This window comes from Centruroides vittatus, unplaced genomic scaffold (assembly GCF_030686945.1).
Source record: "Centruroides vittatus isolate TY-2023 unplaced genomic scaffold, ASM3068694v2 contig_936, whole genome shotgun sequence".
NCBI classification, from domain to species: domain Eukaryota; kingdom Metazoa; phylum Arthropoda; class Arachnida; order Scorpiones; family Buthidae; genus Centruroides; species Centruroides vittatus.
The window spans coordinates 233,894-253,710 of NW_027122621.1; the positions used below are offsets into that span (position 1 = coordinate 233,894).

At 27.1% G+C, this 19,817-nt stretch overlaps 1 protein-coding gene across 2 annotated transcripts in view; it reads left to right on the forward strand.

The window, feature by feature from the left end:
- The first annotated feature begins 15,578 nt into the window (after positions 1-15,578).
- The window catches only part of LOC136984886 (uncharacterized), a 132,778-nt gene continuing 128,539 nt past the window's right edge, over positions 15,579-19,817 (forward strand). The window contains exons 1-2 of one of the 2 annotated variants that reach the window (XM_067282031.1): positions 15,579-15,712; positions 15,891-16,045. In XM_067282031.1, the coding sequence (XP_067138132.1) occupies positions 15,959-16,045 (87 nt within the window). In that variant the 5' untranslated portion in view covers positions 15,579-15,712; positions 15,891-15,958. Of the gene's footprint in view, positions 15,713-15,832; positions 16,046-19,817 lie in introns of those variants that run through there. The other variant, XM_067282030.1, reaches the window with a different exon arrangement.

Below are 19,817 nucleotides of genomic sequence, written 5' to 3' on the forward strand. Positions count from 1 at the left end.
TCGATACAGTAAAACCTGTCCAAAACGGAACCTGAATGAAACGGAAAAATTAATTCGGTGCTGTGCGATTCAGATTTACACAAGTTTTAATGTATTTTATTTTTCTTAATTTCTTTTCACATGATAATATAATTTCAATTTTAAAATAAATAGAAACAAATGTAAAAGTTGTTATTATTTTAAAAAGTTAATAAATATTTTTATTGCATTTTTTAAATAAAAATATAAATTCTTTTAATCTTATATATAAAATTCTCGTGTCACAATGTTGTATCCTTATTTGAAATTCTTTGAATTGAATTCTATTTAGAACTTTCAAAGGATTAAATTTAATTTTATTATATTAAAATCGTTGTTGTATTTTCTGGAATTTATTAAAATTGATGAAATTTAATTTTAGTAAATAAATTTTATTTATTTTAATTTTTCTTATTTTAATAAATTTTTAAAATTTTTTTCCTAATAAAATGAAGATAAGTTCAAAAGGTTTTTAAGGAAACATTATAATATTAAATCAAATTTTCCCTTGAATCTATTAAATTGTCTTTATGTTGATTTGAAATTAAGGAAAAAATCTAATAAATTAAATTTCTTTGAATCAGTTATGAAAGCTTAATATTTCCTGAAAGTATGGAAAAGATTTTCACGTAAATAATAAAAGAATCGAATTTATCTTCTTAAATAAATTTATTCCTTCCATTCAGTAAATAAATTCTATTTATTTAAATAAGAAAAACAAATATATAACATAATTTTAGTATAATATAGTATTTTTTTTTTAAATATTAAGTAAACGCTAACTGCATTATAATGTTTAAGTATAGACATCCAGACGGACATATGACCTAACAGACAACAAAGAATAAACAATAAGCGCTTGAAAGTTAATTAATTTGAATTTTTTTAATGTTGTTAGGACTTAAAATGTACAGTACAAGTGTACGAAAGTGTAGAGTTATTGCGTGTATATTTATGCACTCCATTTATATTATACGCTGTAATAACACATCGCTATGATACATATTGCATTTATTTTTACATGTTTATACATTAGAGCTGATAATCAGTAGCGTAACTAGGGAGGGGCGGAGAGGGCCAGGTCCCTTACTTTTGTAAAAATAAATAAATTGAGGAAAAATCAATTATTTGGAATGTGACAAATGCATTTAAACACATGTAGGAATGAATGTAGGTTTTCAAGTTCTACTTCGGCCCCCTAATTTTGGTTGTGGTTACGCTGCTGATGATAATTTCATTCATTTGTGTTGCTTCAGAATCGTTTCTGATAATAAATTCCATTAAAATCTACGTCTAACATTCGTGTTTATTGAAGAATATAGTTGCTAAACAATAGGAATTGTGATCTTGCCATAAATTTAATAAATAAAATATAAATTAATAAAAATAAATTTTGTAAATAACATGAGTACAAGCATTTATTTGCATGTCGTTTTATTAATTCAAATAATATTTAACTGTATTTAAAATTATTTTTATTATTTAGTGGAACCTCCAATAACAGCCACCACCCAACAATAGCACCTTTGAACGGCTTTTGTTAACCTTTCTTTTCGAAATGCATACAAATCTTCAAACAACGACTATATTTTATGTTCCCGTCAGTAGCCGTTCTTTAAAGATTTGACTGTATGCAAACATTTAAATATTGATTAATCAGAAATTGTGATCTTGCCATAAATTTAATAAATAAAATATAAATTAGGTAACCTTACATAATAAAAGTAATTTGCAAGGTTAATACAGTCGAACCTCCAATAACGACCACCTTCCCTCAACTGCTACATCTACGGTAAGTGGCGGTCATTTTTTTTTCGAGAACGTTGAACAAAAATGCTTACAAAATAATCTTCAAACAATGGCCAATTTTTTATGTTTCCGTCAGTTGCCGTTGTTCAGAGGTTTGACTTTATTTTCATAGTAATTTTAGCAGCTGTCTTATTATACATATTCGCTTCGTGATCGAAAAAATCATTTAAATTAAATTGAAGTAATATATTTATTTTATGATTTCATATTTATTTTTTTGAGAAAATGAGGATATTTTATATATACATATATATTACAATTTTGGTATGAGGTACAGTACATAACCACATAAACTTTCATATCTGTTAAAGTTATTCCCAAGAAAATGTTTTACTGATAATAGTATTTCATATCAGTTAATGGAAAAAATTATGGATAAGTCAGAATTTACTATAAATGATGGTGTGTAAAATAAAAGAAAAATAATCAATTTTTATAAAATGGTTACGCATTCAAAACAGAGTTATTCGTACTGTCGTTTCTGATAGATTTCTATAAGTGAGATATGGAATTGTTATTGATTGTTATCAAATAAAATCGGATTACATGCAATAAACAAAGAACTAATAGTGTAAACAACACTGCAAAAATCGAATACAGTAGTTCTTTGTTTACACTTTGTTTATATTGGAATTGTCCCACTACTACGTATTTGTTTATAGTATTTCTTCTTTATTAACCATTACAATATTAACAAATGGCATAATAATTACGTTGTTACATTGTTTTGTTTACCCCATTGTTCTTTGCACCATTGATCTGAGGAATGGTCCAAAGAACAGGTCAAATTTTTTTTTCGATTGAAGGGTCAAATTGTGCATAATTCTAAATAGACGGTCCAAATACTGTATATTTTATATATTCCATACAGGGCCTGTCATAAATTATGTCCGTGGATATGGATTGATGAGTATGCGGGTAATTGTTCCCATGGTTTACCATGGGCTAAGGTAGATACAAAAATGTTACGCAATTGACATGTTATCTAAGGGCATGAATACTTAGATAACAAAATGATTCCTTTTTGTTTCTGAAGCATTGCATAGCAACCATGTCGTTTACTCCTTTGTACGTTTTACATGTAATTAATAGTAAACCAGCAACGAGTTGCTCAACTTTCCCAGCAACATTTAAAATTTTGGTGGAGTCATCTGTTGTCATATTTTATTAAAAAGGTTTTCATATTTTTAACTGTTATAAAATGGCAAAAGCCTTAATTTTGAGGGTAAGGATGAGTTTTATAAAAAAAATTGTAAATGCTAATAACGAGTAAATCGTCATTAAGACAATTACCCCTATCTGACGATCTTCAGTAGGACGATACTACCCCATTATCTCCCCACCCCTCCCCCTTTAACCACCAAAATTTTAATAGCATCAATCCCTTAATAAACAAACTCCCTGCAAAATTTCAGAAATTGTAGACAAAAAGCACAGGAGCTATTAAGCTTCAAAGAGAGTAAACAAAATCGTGCCCAGCAAACACACATAACATCCATAAATACAGAAATTATCCCGGATTTTTTTTTGTATTTCTCGACGTTTCAAGGTGTCCTAAGTCCAAAACTGTGAAAATCTGAATGGGTCATTTTTTTGTCAGATCGCCATACTTTCCCTCTGTTATAACTGCCGGGAAAGTAAAAAATAACGTAACCTCAATACCCTGTTCTTCAATAGCCTGCACTGTGTATTATTACTTAGTACAGTTCAGGGCGTCGATTGAGGATATGCGTTACATGATTTTGGGGTGAGTATATGCGACAGCGTTATGAAACGTTACAGAGGTATGAGATGGTAGTTCAAAAGTATAAAGATAGTTACATAGTTTATGGATAACCCCAAATACAAAAAGTTGGCTTATTTCTATCATTTATAAGTGATGTGTCAAATATTTTCGAGGAAATCTTTATATGTTTTATAGTATAACAAGTCTAAAGGCCGGATGCAAGGCATCGGGGAATACTAAATTACAAATAAAAATGATAATATACTGAATATTATACTATAAAAATATAAAATAATTTACACTGTTAATTTAAATTAATTTAAATAATAGCCAGGGGCGCCCCTAGTGGCCGTTTTTGTCATATAGTGACAGAAGGAAGAGACTGCCCGTTTTTTCAGCTTTATATAGTAGATTCGGCTACCAATTTATAATAAAACAAGTTTCTAAAAAATAAAATTAACTTTAAGAATAAATTATAAATATTTCAACGATTTCAATATATGTTTACGTAAATGTGTATTTACATTAAATACACTGGGGACCTACATTTTGGTACCCTAAAGGTTGAAATTTTTGGACCCCCCTTTGTAACCATGAGCAATAGGGCAACATCTAACAAGCTGGAGATCTGAACACTGCAGCCCTCGAAAAAACTTTAAAATTTGGCCAATTACAGCAACAATTTGAGACCATGTATGGAATGGGTATTAGAGCGTATTAAATACTTCGACACATTGACTTATGTGTCTATCATTAAAATAGCCTTATTTTAATAACAAACACAAAAACAGTCCCATATTTTGTTGAAAAATTCATTTATTAAAAAAAACCTTGTTTTAAGGCCCGGGATTAGGAGCCCTAAAGTTTAAGGCTTCATTCGTTTTATGGTAGATTCACCACTGATTAAATATAAACACAGATTTATATAATATTAAAAAATATATAATATATGCAGTAATTTTGCATGTTATAATTAATTAACTACATTATTACATTCATTTGAACTTAATTAATCGAGATGTTGTATTTCCTTAGCAATTATATTACGAATATGAAGAAGTAGAAGAAAAAACAGAAGAACATTTTTACCCTTCATTTATTTTCTTATATATATAAGATACTTTAGTAAAGGATGTCAAATTGTCATCTTCTAGCAGATGATTACTGTCGTAGAACAGCAATGAAGTTAGCAAGGAAAGAAGTAAACAACAAAGAGAAAGGATGAGATTTGATATCCAAATGATAAGAAATCATTAACCGAAAAAATAAGTTCTTATATTTTATCTTATTATATTTATATAAATTATTTTTTTTTTTAAAATTCAAAAAATAAAATTCTTTTAAAGGAAATTTAATAAAGAATCTCAATAATTTTGTTATTTAATACACTGACGAACTAAGGACATGAAAGAAGAATGTGGTGTAAAAGATGAACAAGTCTACTTTCCAATGGTTTGGCCATGATTAAGGAAATGATTGAGAAGATTTACTAAAGAGAATATGCTTGGAAAGAGTAGAAGGGAAGCGAAACAGAGAGAGACCGAGTTGGAACGACTGGAAGAACATTTGAAGGAGCGAAAGATTATGAGCGTAAAATGTGTTAGGAGAGATACGAAGGTGGCAGAAGCGATAGGCATGTATGAAGGAATCTGATAAATGAATGAGTATAGGTGTGTGATCTCTCGTGCTTGCTGCTCAACCTTTCTTGACAAACGGGCGTGACGATATGTACTATACAGTACATATGTATTAGGGGTGTATCTAGGTGGATGCTTATGGTGCTTTAGCACCTCATTATACCAAAGCAATCAGTTTTGTTAGTTAAAGTAAAAATAAATACAATAACGCATATCGCATGGCTTCAATTACGCAAGATTAGGTAAATAAAATAATTCTAAAATAATTAAGTACAATTCAGAAAACATGTGCCTTAGTTTGTCCTTAATCTACCTTTGGACGCACCCCGTTTTCTCAATATCCTGGATACGCCATTGGTAAGTATGTAGTTAACATCTACAAAAAAATTATATAAATATTTAATGAAACTATCGGCTTAATTAATTAAATGAGACATGATTAAAATAGATAAGAATATAAATTATTTTTCTTATTTTAATTCTAATACAAAATTTTTCTTACCGTTAGATTTTATTAAAATTAACCAATTTAATAAATATTTATAACAAAATTGTGAAAGATATAATTGGAATATTTCAAATATTCAAGTTTTAAATTTTAAATCTGATTTCGATCATTTTTATTATTAATGTTTTTCGTAATCGTAATAAATTAATTTCAATTAAAAAATTTTTGCAATTCGTCCGTTTGTCTGTCCGTATAGTTTTAATAAATACGTAAAACGTTTCGTACGATATACTTTCAAAATTCTTAATCGATTTTATGATCTTCACGTACACTCTAGTGTGTATGAAATTTTACCAGGATAAGACTAAAAGATTAAAGATTTCCATATATGTATATTTTTAAAATACAGTCAAACCGCTGCACAACAGCCACAACGTTCATCGAAGGTTATTTTGTACGCAATTTTAGTCAAAAAAACAACTTCCTGAAAAGTGCTGTTTAGAGGTTACCGCAATTTGAGGTTTGCCTATGTTATAATTTAAAAACACTTCTGCATAAATCAACCATGCAGTTTGCGATTCGTGGATATATAGTATATATGGTTGGCTTCATGATAAAAATGCATCCCAAATCCATGCTGTACAGTAAAATCTAATAAGGTATCATAAAGTGCCTATACATCAAGTATCGTGTTTTATATATGACCAATTATCAATAAACTTGTTTTGACTCCAAATTATAAAACATATGATAGGCCTCTCTTCCTCACCACAAAATGCAAAAATCTGAAGGCCTAAGTTACAGACGCATAACTCCAGGCCCTAAGCTACAGCTTATTTAACTTATATGCAAATCCTGCTCTTTCATATATATTTAAAATAGTAAATGACAGATTTAATTATTATAAAATTTCAAATTTATTATTATATAATAAATATAAAAAATAAAACATATAAAAAATGGATTTTATGAAAATAAACTTTAAGTATTTTAATAAAATTAATAGTAATAATATATCGACGAAGGCGCTGGATTGAACATCCATTGCTGGATTGTTCAATAATAGACAATACAGCAATGGTTAGTTAGGAGGTTCCAGGTTGGGGCCTCAAAATTAAATAAAGCAATTTTACTATTGCAATTTTATGTCATAAAAACAAACAAATAATAATAATAATAATTAATAAATAAGAATAAATCAAAATTATATGAAGGGGCCCCCAATCTTCTGCTCTTACGGGCCCCAGCAGGTTTAATCCATTACTGGCGTCAACTCGCGAATAATCTAATATTAATTTTATATTAGGCAGATAAAATTTTAAATATAAATAACATAATATGAATGCACTGTACGTATAATCAATATTTGAAGCACTCCGTTAAATGATTTTCCTTTCATTTTCTTGTAGTCATCCTCGATAATGATTTTTATGAATGATCATGAAGATTGCCAAATGCCCATTTCTCGTGACTACAAATTCATAATAAAAGTGAATTTATAAATTCTCAAGTCAAAAATCTTTTGAAATATTAAACATAAAAATTACAAAATAATTTAATTCATTTTTCTAAGTCGAATTTTTACACTTCCTCACCTATCAAGACACCGGCTTGAATATAAAAATACCTTTTAAAATCAGGGTTAATTACTTTATTTTAATTAAAAAAATGAAGTCAAGGCAAAAATAATTACAGCTTTATATTTCTAACTGATCGTCGTTAAAGTTACGTCCTCCTTTTAACGTTTTAATGTCAGGAATTACCTTATGAATGATGTAACTGTACGGCCACGATACATTATTAATAGGGCTATACGCTAACTAAAAGGGTGTGAAAATGATAAATAAGTAATTTATCTTCAAAATTACAGTAAATTCTATATCTGAAGAGCAAAAGATTATATTACCGAACGTTCTATTTTCTATTATAAATCGATATAGTAAATACATTCGAATGTTTCTTATAAACGTAAAGTTATCATTTATTTTATTTTTATTCAAATTAAAGTAGGTGCTCGATTTAACGAACCCCGACTTAACGGACGAAAAATTTTAAAACCTTTTTTTGATTTGTGGATAGAACGCGCTAAAAGATTGCGTCAATGAGTCGATAAATTAATCAAAGTTCATTATAATGATATTTTTTTCATACTTATCCATTATAATAATATTTTACTACATCCTGTATGTTATAAGTTCGTTATTAATGCATGCTTTTTAAAATACACTCGATTTAACAAACTTACGTCATTAGCGAACATCTCATCTTCCAATTAGTTCGTTAAATTAAGGGCTTACTGTATTGGCTACTTTAAAATAGACGTACTGTACTGTACAGTACAGTACATCTATTTTACGTCCTGTACGGACACGTGGCTGTCTCCTTGCAGTACAGTACTGCAAGGAGAGCCTTCGAGAGCTTGTATGGGGCTGGGTATAGAACTGGACTTTTTACCCTTTTTTGAACAAATGAAATACGTAGAATGTTTCTTTATTAACAGAAAAGTCTTAAATTTTATTTTTTCTTAGTAAAAGTAACATTATTTTACAGGGGGTAAGAACCGCTACGTGCTCTTTTCTCCTGTTCGGGGAAAAACCTCAGCTTTCCCTTTTTGACAGCCCTGCATGCAAGTGTCTATAGATTTAAGTAAAACACTATCTCTTCTAAGGCAAGCAACTGGGGAATATTGTATTGTCACGTTCCTAAAGGTTAATAAAAATATAAATTTAGTAAAGTAATAAGTTTTGTTCTAAGAAAAATAAACCAGCAACGGGTTGCTCAACTTTCCCAGCAACATTTAAAAGTTTGGTGGCACCATCTGTTATCATATCTTATTAAAAACTTTTTATATTTATAATTATTATAAAATGGCAAAAAGCTTAATTTTCAGGGTAAGGATGAGTTAAAAAAAAAAAAAAATTGTAAATGCTAATAACGAGTAAAATCGTCGTTAAGTCCGACCCTACTGAAGATACATACGATTCCCATTATCTGACCACCCCCTCCACCTTTAATCATCAAAATTTAATAGCATATATCTCCTAATAAACAAACTTCCCTGTAAAATTTCACAAATTTTCAACAAAAAGCACAAGAGTTATTAAACTTCAAAAAAAGTGAACAAAATCGTGCTCCACGCACACTCACAATAACATCCATATATACAAAAATTACCCCGAATTTTTTTTTTTTTTTTTTTTTTTTTTTTGCATTTCTCTACGTTTCAAGGTGTCTTAAGTCTAAAAATGTAAAAATCTGAGAAAATCATTTTTTGCAGGATTGCCATACTTTCCCGTCTGTATAACAGCCGGAAAAGTAAAAATGCCATATGAATAACATAGCTTTTTACTTTCTTGGATGCAATTCAAAAGGTATATTCTTCGGAAAAAATCCTGGCGAGCACCCCTATCTACGTAAGGATTTCGTCAGGATTTTTCCTTAATGACAAATAGTTTTGGAATGTCATTTGTTCCTCCTCTTACATAAAAATTACTGATCAAATCTTGTGAGATAATTGCTCGATTTGCTTTTTCTTCCAGCTAGTACATAAACAAATGCTTTGATCACGCGTAATTTAGTAAATTAAATTATTAAAAATAGCAGTTTACAATAATTTTTGTATGCCAAAGCATTAAACCGGTTAAATTTTTAATAATCTACTAAATAAACATAATTGAGGAGCTAAGAATTTTTCTATGATAAAATGCATTAAAAAATTTACACTCGAGTATAAATAATAACAAGTAAAACGGCAAGGTCGATTTTTGGGACTAGACTATGTCTCAGAGACTCAGGGCTCGACGCGATGGTTCAAACTTCGCCGTCCTCGGCCACGGCCACGACCACGTGGCTGTTCACAAGGCATTTTCGGTGGAATTAACCTATCCAGTGTCGAAATTTCTCGGTTGCGTGTCGCCCCGTGTTGAATTTTTCTCCATGCCCTAACTAAAATTTCCGGTTTTTGATAAAATAATCATGGCTATTGTATCGTCCGAAATTATGTTTTTTTTTTATTTTGCATAAACAAAATAAATATATTAAATATTTCGGAAGTTACTTTTAGTATAAAATTATAACGACTAGCGCCATCTAGTTTCAAAAACGTTCCGATGCTGAAACGAAATATCTCGGGTCAACCGGTCAAGGTCAGCAGGTTGCGACCAGAGAGGTAAATGGGTTTTTTTAAAGATTCGTTTGTCAAAATTCGATTTCGCAAAGTTGGCATTTCAAACTTCCTAACGATAGACGCATGCGCAAATCTCGCACTCTTGCCTGTTTGTAGAAAGATGTCGCCATTTTGTATTTTATTTTGATTGGGTTCTCGGTCTCCAAGTCTCATTTTTTTTTTATGTGCGCGTGATTTGGGCACCTAACATCTGTGCCAAATTGCAACTCTTGACATATCCCCCTATACCTCTAAGGTGTGCACCCGTGACGGCACCGTGATTTTATAAACAAGACAAAGTCTTGTCAATAATATATTGTTAATATAATAGATGTAAATAACGTATATAATTATAAAAGCAATTATATATAATAATAATAAATAATAAAAATAATTTATTTTTGTATTAAGAAGAAAAGTGCATTTTGCATCTCATCTCTATTTGCTTCACATCTCATCCCTATTATATGGAAATTTTTATAAAATAATTTATTTTTAAAATATTACCACAAATTTCAAGGAAAAATAACATAAATATATAATAATAATATAAATAAAAATCTACATATTTAACAAAATTACTTTATATCTTTAGATAATCCTCATGAATAATTCATTTACAAAATAGGAAATTTATCTTAACGAATATATTCCTGTTAACGGGGATTACAAAGTCGACTAGCAAGGAAAAAATTGTATTTTTTTCTTTTTTTCTAAAAACGTATTATCATATCTACTTGATCGCCGCTGTAATCTTTTAAATAAGAAGGAAGAACTAAAATTAATCTTAAAAAATATATTTGCTTAAATGATAATAATAAATTTAATCATTCAATACATCGGAGTTGATATATTTCTATTAATTGTGTTTAAAATTAGGAAATATGACTGCATTTAATTGCATTCCATTAATTGTGTTTAAAATTGGAGAATATGACTGCATGTTTTGGGAGTAAACTATGCATTTTTTCAAAAATTCTCACCAAATAAATGTATCTTGGCAAATAACAGTATACCGAATAACATTCCATAACGGATCAATAAACTTAAGTTGAAGGGAATGCAGTATTTGTCTTGATCATCATCCGAGTTATCGAAAGAGATATTGTACAAACAATTTCTTTTCTTCCGTTTTATGGAGGCGAACACATATAAGCTACAAAAAATAAAATAAATCTCTTTTTAAAACATTAACATTAATAATTTTTTCTTCGTTTGGTTGAAACTATTCGAAAACTATTATAATTTTCCTACTTTTTCTGTACGAACCTTCCGGGGGCCCTTAGACATAGAAGGGAACCCCTGTACATAATTTTACGTCATCATAAACTAATAACCTCTAACTGTAGTTATAGAATTATTTATAAGTTATGATACACAACTGTAACGGTAAATTGCTTTTTGTTTCTTTTTTCAATTTCGGGGTCTCGAGACCCGGGGACCCTAGGCATGTGCCTCACATGCCAAGTGGGCATACTTCGACTTTAGATCAGAAACTGAAAAAACCCAGACAGGACAATGATACAATCCAAAAAATATCGAAGATTAAATTTCCTAAGGGATTAGATACGTAAATAGAAAAGACTATTGTGCAGGGTTTTAGAAATACAGAAAATTATGCAAGAGTTTCTTTCGTATAAACACGATAAAATATTCATTTGAACTACAGAATTAATAATTAAAAATATTTTTATATTAAATTAAATAGTTTAAAATGATAAATAGCTGTTTAAGGTGTCATAAATACATACAAGAAGAAAGCTTTAAGTAAATCCATTAATATGGCAAACAATTACTAGAAAACAGGTCACAAATCAAAGTTTTATCTTAGTTTTATCTTATCTGAAATTATAATATTTCTTAAACTAGAGGAAAAGAAAAAAATTACGAAAAGTTTTTTCATGGAATTTTTTTCCTCTTTTTCTTCGAAATTAAATTCGAATGAGAAAAATAACATCTAATTTTGGATGAATAAAGGAGAAAACAAAAATTAGATATAATAAAGTATCTATGCCACAAGATATGGATTAGCAATTGCGTTGAGATGTTTTTATTTGTTTATTTATTTATAAATTGCTTGTTTGTAAGCGAATTTTTCTGCTAAAGAAACAGTAAACAAATAGAAAATGCCAGAAAAGATGCGAGTGATGGAAATTTATAATAAAAATACTGTAAATAAAAACATTATACAAATAAATTGTTTTTTGATAAGATATACAGGATGACCTAAAAGTCGATTAATCGTGCCTGGATATATATATATATATATTTAATATGTTAATCGTAAGCCGAGTTTAACACACGATAAATTCTTAAATAAGACGACAGTTTAATCTTTACAGTGATCAAGGCAGGGTTTGCTTATAAACTACAGAAACTACAGCTTAGGGCCTTGCGTTATGAGTAAGGCTAGAATATCTAGGCACTAAAGATCATATAAATAGTTATAAAAGTTATGTAAGTTATAACTTTTACAACTAATTATACGATTTTTTAGGTCTAGCTAGCCTAGCATTAGTTATAAGTCAATATCTTAGGGCTTCACATTTTGCATATATCATTATTTGATGGCGGAAAAGGGCCTGTTATATGTTATAGCGTAGGTCTAAAACAAGTTTAGTCCAGTACTGACAGTGGTTAACTGACTTTTGGGCCATTCGGTATTTAAAATCATTGTTTAGCTCCTATAACTAAAGATTGTTCCATGATCTTTCCTGTAATTGCATAGAATGGAATTTGAATGCATAGAATGAGTGGAGCATGAATTTGTTGAAATGAGGTTTAGTTATATTAATAACTAATCTTATGTGCTCTTAATTTATAAGTTAAAGTTGAAATTATGATTGTAAATAATAGTTTTAATTAACCTAATTATTAATTTTCTTTTAAAGATTAAGCAGAATAAAACTGGTAATGAATCTAAATAAGAATACTTAAGGAATTTATACGTAATTAACTGTATAAACTTTCATCATAAATAATAAATTCAGCAATGGCCTTTATAATTTCATTTATATTATTAAATATAATAACTTGTTCTTGATATTTTGAAATAAAATAAAAATTTAATATTGAAGTAATGTATCTTAGAATTTTCTAGCTTGGTTCTTTAAAGCACTTGTAACAATCGAAAATAATTTTTATAAATAAAAAAATAGTTTGGACAAGATGTGAGGATCATCCATGAATCAAAATTATTGTCAGAAAGAATTTACGTGTAATAAATAATATTTTAAACGTGCAATTATTATTATTCCATAGCTTAAAACTAATTTAACTTGAAAAACATAACCATCATTAAGTGTCTAATTGAGTATTTAAATAGCAACTTTATTTAATTAATGATATAAAATACTAAAACAAAATAAATTTATTTTATTTCAACTTTAATGAATTTTTAAAATTATTTTTATTAACTTTTTGTATAGTTACATTTTCATTTTATTAATATATATATCCTCACACTTTTCTTATTTACGATATTCTTAACATTTTAAAAATTGCAGGCTAGAGGTTACGTTCCAGATCACTGCGGTATATCGAAACACAGCCTTTTTTTTTTTTTTTTTTTTTTTCCATTTGTCAGCTAGAAATTATATTCACAATTTTTATAATTGAAAAGCGCCTTTTTAACGAAGCGCTAAAGCGAGGCATGCACGACTGAATTTGCACATAATCTAAATAAGCTGCAGTATAGGGCCTCGCGTTATATTAGGGCCTCACATTTTTATATGTGCTGTATTATTATTTGGTGGAGGGGGGCCTGGTATATGTTATAGATAAAAGGCCTGTATTTATTTAAGTATATTTAAAAAATAAGAGGCAAATCTGAAACCAATTTTTATAGTAAAATATTGTTTCGTTATAGATTTAATCTGTGTTTTTATTAGTGATTTTTCTCATAGGAAAATTTCGTCGAAATTGTACAATAATAATAAAACAGATTTTCCTTATTGATTGAATAATGATCGTTTTGATTATTCTTCATATAAATTTTGATAAGGAAGAATTAATAAATTTACAATAGTTACAGCAGTTATAAAGAACTACAACTTTCAAGAATAGAAACAATAGACGATATGTCAACATTGTTTCTTGACATAAATGATCAGTGAAAGAAAATTGTCAGTAATAGGAAATTTCACATAAAAAGAAGAAGAAGAAAAAAAGGAATCACGCGTTTATTCTAAGCAATAATTATTAAAACATAGAATATTTAATTTTGTATTTCCTTCAATTTTATATACTTACATGTTAGTGTAGACATTAATACAGATTTTAATTAAAATACAATGGAAACTTCAAAACGTATTTTTTTTTGTTTTTTTTTAGTTTTAATTACTTATTTTTGAAAAAAAATCGTGAAAAAATTTCGTTGCAGAAGTAAGATTTTGTTAGTGACGACACCAGCTACAAGTTCTATCTGTAAGACATTTACACCATCACTTCCACTTTTGGAAAGCTTCCAATGGTGTCAACATACGTTTTCAAAGAACTATTTTCTACCAAAAAGGGAAAATTAATTTTTAATTTTTTAAATAAATACAGCTAATTAAATGTTCGAAAAAATTGTCGCAAATATTTTTAAAAAGTGCACTTTTATAAAAAAAAAATTGTTCCATTACTTTCAAGTGACGTTGTGACTTTTGAAAATGCAATTTTGTAATATTTATTATTATTAAATTGTATTTCATAAGATATCTACTTATAGAATTTCATTTTGCATATCTAATTATTTTAGTGCATATATTATAATAAATAGTAGCGAGTGTCACAGTATAATACGCACTTAAGTCATACGTTGGATAAAGGTTAAAGTATAGAATTAATTTTTATTTATTTATTTTATTGCTACTGTGACGTAATAATGGCATTAAGTTTTATTAATAAGTTCTGTTTAAATGTTCATTTATTTACTTTTTAATTAAAAATTATTTTTTAACGTAAAATAAATTTAAATACAGTACCTTAAGTTCTTGTACGGTTGCTGATTTTTGAACTTCGACATTCCCGTTACTTTCTGTATACAGGAATGGTTATTAAATAAAATATTTTCGATATTACAGAGTAGGATATTTTTCAGGGACGCCCAGAGGGAGACAAAAGAATGAATTGTTTTGGGTTCCCAGAAATTAAGGGTTCCCTATGCATATATATATATATATATATATATATATTCATTTACTTCCTTTACTATAAGATAATAATTTGCTATAGGGCCCCAATATGTATTTTGCTCCAGGTCCCATTACCCTCTGAGTGACCCTAGATATTTAAAAAAATTCCTTTAATTAATACATGAATAAAAGACAATTTTTCTCTTTAAAATAAAGTAAATATGCATATTATTAATTTAAAAATTGCGAATTTACACTTTTAAAGTATCTCCAGTTTTTATTATTAAATAAAACACTAGCGTATAGTGTGTAGGGGGTGGCAAACTTTAATATTTTTAAATTAGTTATTCGGCGTATAAGATTAAAATTAAAAATCATCGAAACGTCGGTAGAAATTTCATTTAATTACAGTTTTTCGTGTTTGAATGCAATAAATAATTTAAAATTCATCAAAGAGATTGGCAAAAATTTTCCGCATGATTTTGCAAAAAATAAAATAAATAAATAAAAAGAGTTTATATGGGAGAAAGCGGCCGTTAGGTGGCGCTAACGATTGTTGCCTCCTCCTCCTCCTCCTCCTCCGACTGGAAGCGAGTACAAGCAGCGCCTCTAGCGGCTAGGACGAGCTTGTCTGTCAGAAACGTGGTTAACGCTATGGACGATGGGGTGCAGCGGATCTCTTCCGAAATCGGGACGAAAACGATGTGAAAAAAACGTTAATTTAATCATTGTATTGACCGCAATAAGTATTTAAGAAAAGTTTGGAACGATCGGAATCTGGTAACTGTAATGGTGAGTTGATTGGCTTGCATCTGGGTATTTAGAGAACATCTGCACCCGTGCACCGTGCACTCTATACATTTGGTGTTGCACTTCTGGATGTTGACATAGATTTCTTCGATTTAATTCACGAACATTTCCCATTCTTTACATGAATTGTACATGGAGACGTTTGCTTGGATTGATACAGGGTATCGTCCGCTTGTCTGGTGACTGACCGGATGATGGCTGCAAAGAATTGAACGGTCGAGAGGTGAAATGATCCCTTATATGACCTGCGTGTGTTTTGGTGGACATGGACGTGGAAAAATGAAAAGATGGATTCTCGTTCAAGGAGGAGTTCAGGTATATATATTGAACTAGCTTTCTGCTTTTGTCTCTTATACACGATTCTTAACTCTCTTCTCTTCCCCATCTCCACGATAATTTGCATTGTGTAGCTGATGCAGCGGCATACTATGCAATAAATAAATAAATAATTACTCCGTCGTGCGTGAAAATAATATATAGCATTGGATTGTTTTCCATATATACATATATATATATTTCAATTTCATTGCTTATTTTCGTAATAATTCTGTATTAATGATTCGTAAAGTCAAATATACGGTCTTTACAATTAGAATTTAATTTATTTTTCTCCAAATGTCCTGAAAATCGTGTTTCCATCTTGGTCTAATGCGGTAATAAGCTATGAGAATCACTAACGTAACTATAAAAGAAAAATTAAGATGCTAAAGATTAATTAAATATTGATGATAATTTTGTAGTTGAGTGCAGTAAAGCTTTGGCTGGTTTTTTATAACTATAAATTATGGGAATTAAAAAAAAATTTAATAATAAATTCTTAATAAAAATATATGCTTAATATTTATAACTTAATGTACATTTATAGTTTCATTATTGATTATACAAACATCTTTAAAGGTTACATTGTATAATTTATTAATTTAATATATTAGAATTTATGAAAAAATATTTAGTAATTAAATTGAAAATGATTACACTCGTAGTATATATAAAATAAGTTATAAATATTGAATATAAAAGAAAATTTATATACCATAAACTGCTTCCTTAATTATCATTGTTTATTTTTTTAATCATTTTTATTAATTATAATTTATTTTTATGATTTGAATTTTTAAATAATTAAATAACAAAAAAAAAAAAAACCAATAGTTTAAACTGTTTCTATTTCATCATTAAGCAGAAATTTTGTTAAAATTTTTAAAAATTAGTTAAGAAAATTATTTTCCATTTGAAAGCAGAAACTTTAAAATAATGAATAATTTTGATTTTTTTAAATATTTAATGTATCATTTAATTAAGAAAAAAATTGTAAAATTCTCTTTATGTATAAAATGGGAAATATAAAATAAATTTATTTTTGAAAATTTGACAATTGAAAATAAGAATTTAATATCCTTTATTTTTCTCGAGAATAAAAGCATAATAATTCCAATAAACAAGTGGCTCTCCGGTTTATAAAACATTTGGGAATTTAGGGCAATATTTGATTAAATATAAATAAATAAATAAATTTTATTGATTTTTTTAGAAAAGAATTTGATGTTTGGAATAAAAAACAATAATAATATCTTCTAATATCATTAATTAAATATATAATAAGTTGTTTATATATTAATTATTTTCATATTTAAGAGATTTATCATCCAGACATTCATTAATGATGCACTATGACTGAAATAATTATGTAGTTTTATAGAAAACCTGTTTATTTTTGAAATGCTTGTCTTAAATTCATTAAAAATAAATAAAATTTATATACTACTATAATTGGGGGAGGGTTAGAGCTTACTTAAGTGTCTAGTCTGATGAAAGGAGGAAAGAAATAAGAAAGAAAAGGTCTCAGTAGGTACTGAAATGATAGAGCAAATCAGAAAATAATTATAAATATACAAAAAGTAATAATTTTATTGAAATTTTATAGCATTGTGTTTATCGTAATTTTATTTCATAACTCATAAATAAAAATTCAAAAATCATGGAATAATTTTAATATAAAGATTTAATGATTGTTATTAAACTTATGGAATTGGATATACAGTAAAATAAACAATTAATTTTAAAATAAAACAATTAAAATAAAAATTAATTTTTATGAAAATTTGTTATTTAAAATAATTGTTTGATCATAATTCTTGTAGTGTATTATAATGAAATAAAGAAGAATAAGCAGGAATGAAAATGAATTGAAATTGTGTTATACAATGTTTCTCTCTCTCTTCTTTTTTCTTTTTTTTTATAAATTTAACAAATTTTAATTGAATAAATGTAAATTAGTTTAATAATATAATAATTTAAAATAGTTTTGATGATGTAAGCAATATTAACTGAATCTTCTAGAAGAAATTCTTATAAATTTCTTTTATTTTAATTTTATTATATTTCCTGGTACTTTCATCTCAGTCTCAATTATTTAATTTACTGTTTTTTCTTTAGAAAAAAAAATTGAGTGTTTTTTCTTAGGTATTTTGACATTTAAATATTCTTTAATTACAATGCATGTATATACTGTTATGGAAATTTTATTACTTATTTTATTTAAAAATAAATGTAATTTGAAGGATATTAAACAAGTAAAAACTTTATTGCAGTAACTGACATTTTTATTTGTTATTAATATATAAAATTAATTTTGCCTTTTGGTCAAAAGCATGGTGGATAACTGTATTGACATTGAGTTTTCTTTTTTACATAATTCAAAAATAAAAATAATAATAATTTTATTTGGAATCATATATTCTATACTTCTTAATCAATGCAGTAGATTAGCCTTTTCTCCCCTAGAACATTAGATTTTTTTCACCTCTACTTTGGTTCCCTCATTACATCAAAACTAGACATTCCATTAAAATTTAATTAGTAAATGTATATTTTATTTTAAAAAGCTCCTTCCTCTGCCATTTTCTTAATTTAATGTAAAGAAATTGTATAATTTACTCTAAAAATAATTATATATTTTTAAACTAGAAATGCTTTTTTATATGTATATATAATTTGATTCAATAATAATTATTAAATATGTAAACATTAGAAAATTCAGTATTTGATTTCTATTATTTTTTCTTCCATTTTTATACTAAAATTTTACACCTTTAAATTGACTTATTTTCTTAGTTTTATCTAAAATATATATTATTTATTATTATCTAGTTACGATTTATAAATAAATAAATGCAATAAATATTATGAATTTTTTAAATGTATGAGGAAATGATTTGAAAAATTATGTTTTTAATGTTAAATCATAAAATATTTATTTATTTTTTTAAAAACAAATTTATTTGAAGCAAAAATATATATATATAATATATATTAATATATATATATATATATTTTTTTATTTTTCTAAGTAGGTGTGTAGAAACTGATCTAATGATTAAATCTTATAATAAAAAAGTAATAGAATTGTAAAATAAGTACTTAAACAACATATAAATTAGCATTTACTTTTATTTATAATCTTAAATAATAATTAAATCAAAATAAAGATTCTAATCAGTTGATTTGTAATTTGATAGCATATTTGCATATTAGTTGGAATTTTAAATCCAATTTTTAAACATACAAATAATTTTTCTACAAAATGAATTTAAAATATTAAAGTTATTCTATTCAAAACTAATTTTTAAATAAAGTAAACAAAATATTTTTTTATTTGGGACTTTGGTTCATATAAAAATACTAGTGCAAACAATACATCTTTTTCCACTGAGTCTTCAGCTTTTCTAAAGTTTATTCCTTGTCATGGTTGAATTTTTTCAAACAGTTGGACATTCCTAATGAATTTATATAAAATCTAAATCCTCTTTATAAAATTTTAAAAGAATTATATTATCGTGTAATGCAATACTTTAATGCAAAACGGCTATGATCCATTTTCTTAAAATCTAACATCAAATAAGAATCACTTGAATGCTTTATTGTTTATATATATATTATACTTAGTATATAATATTTTTAAATTTTATAAAATATTTATGTATTTTTCAAAATCTCGTCGCCATTTTTGATAAGATTAAAATTCAATCGAAAACGCTCTAAGATTCAATTTAAATTCTTCAGATTTAAATCTACAAAAATATTAAAG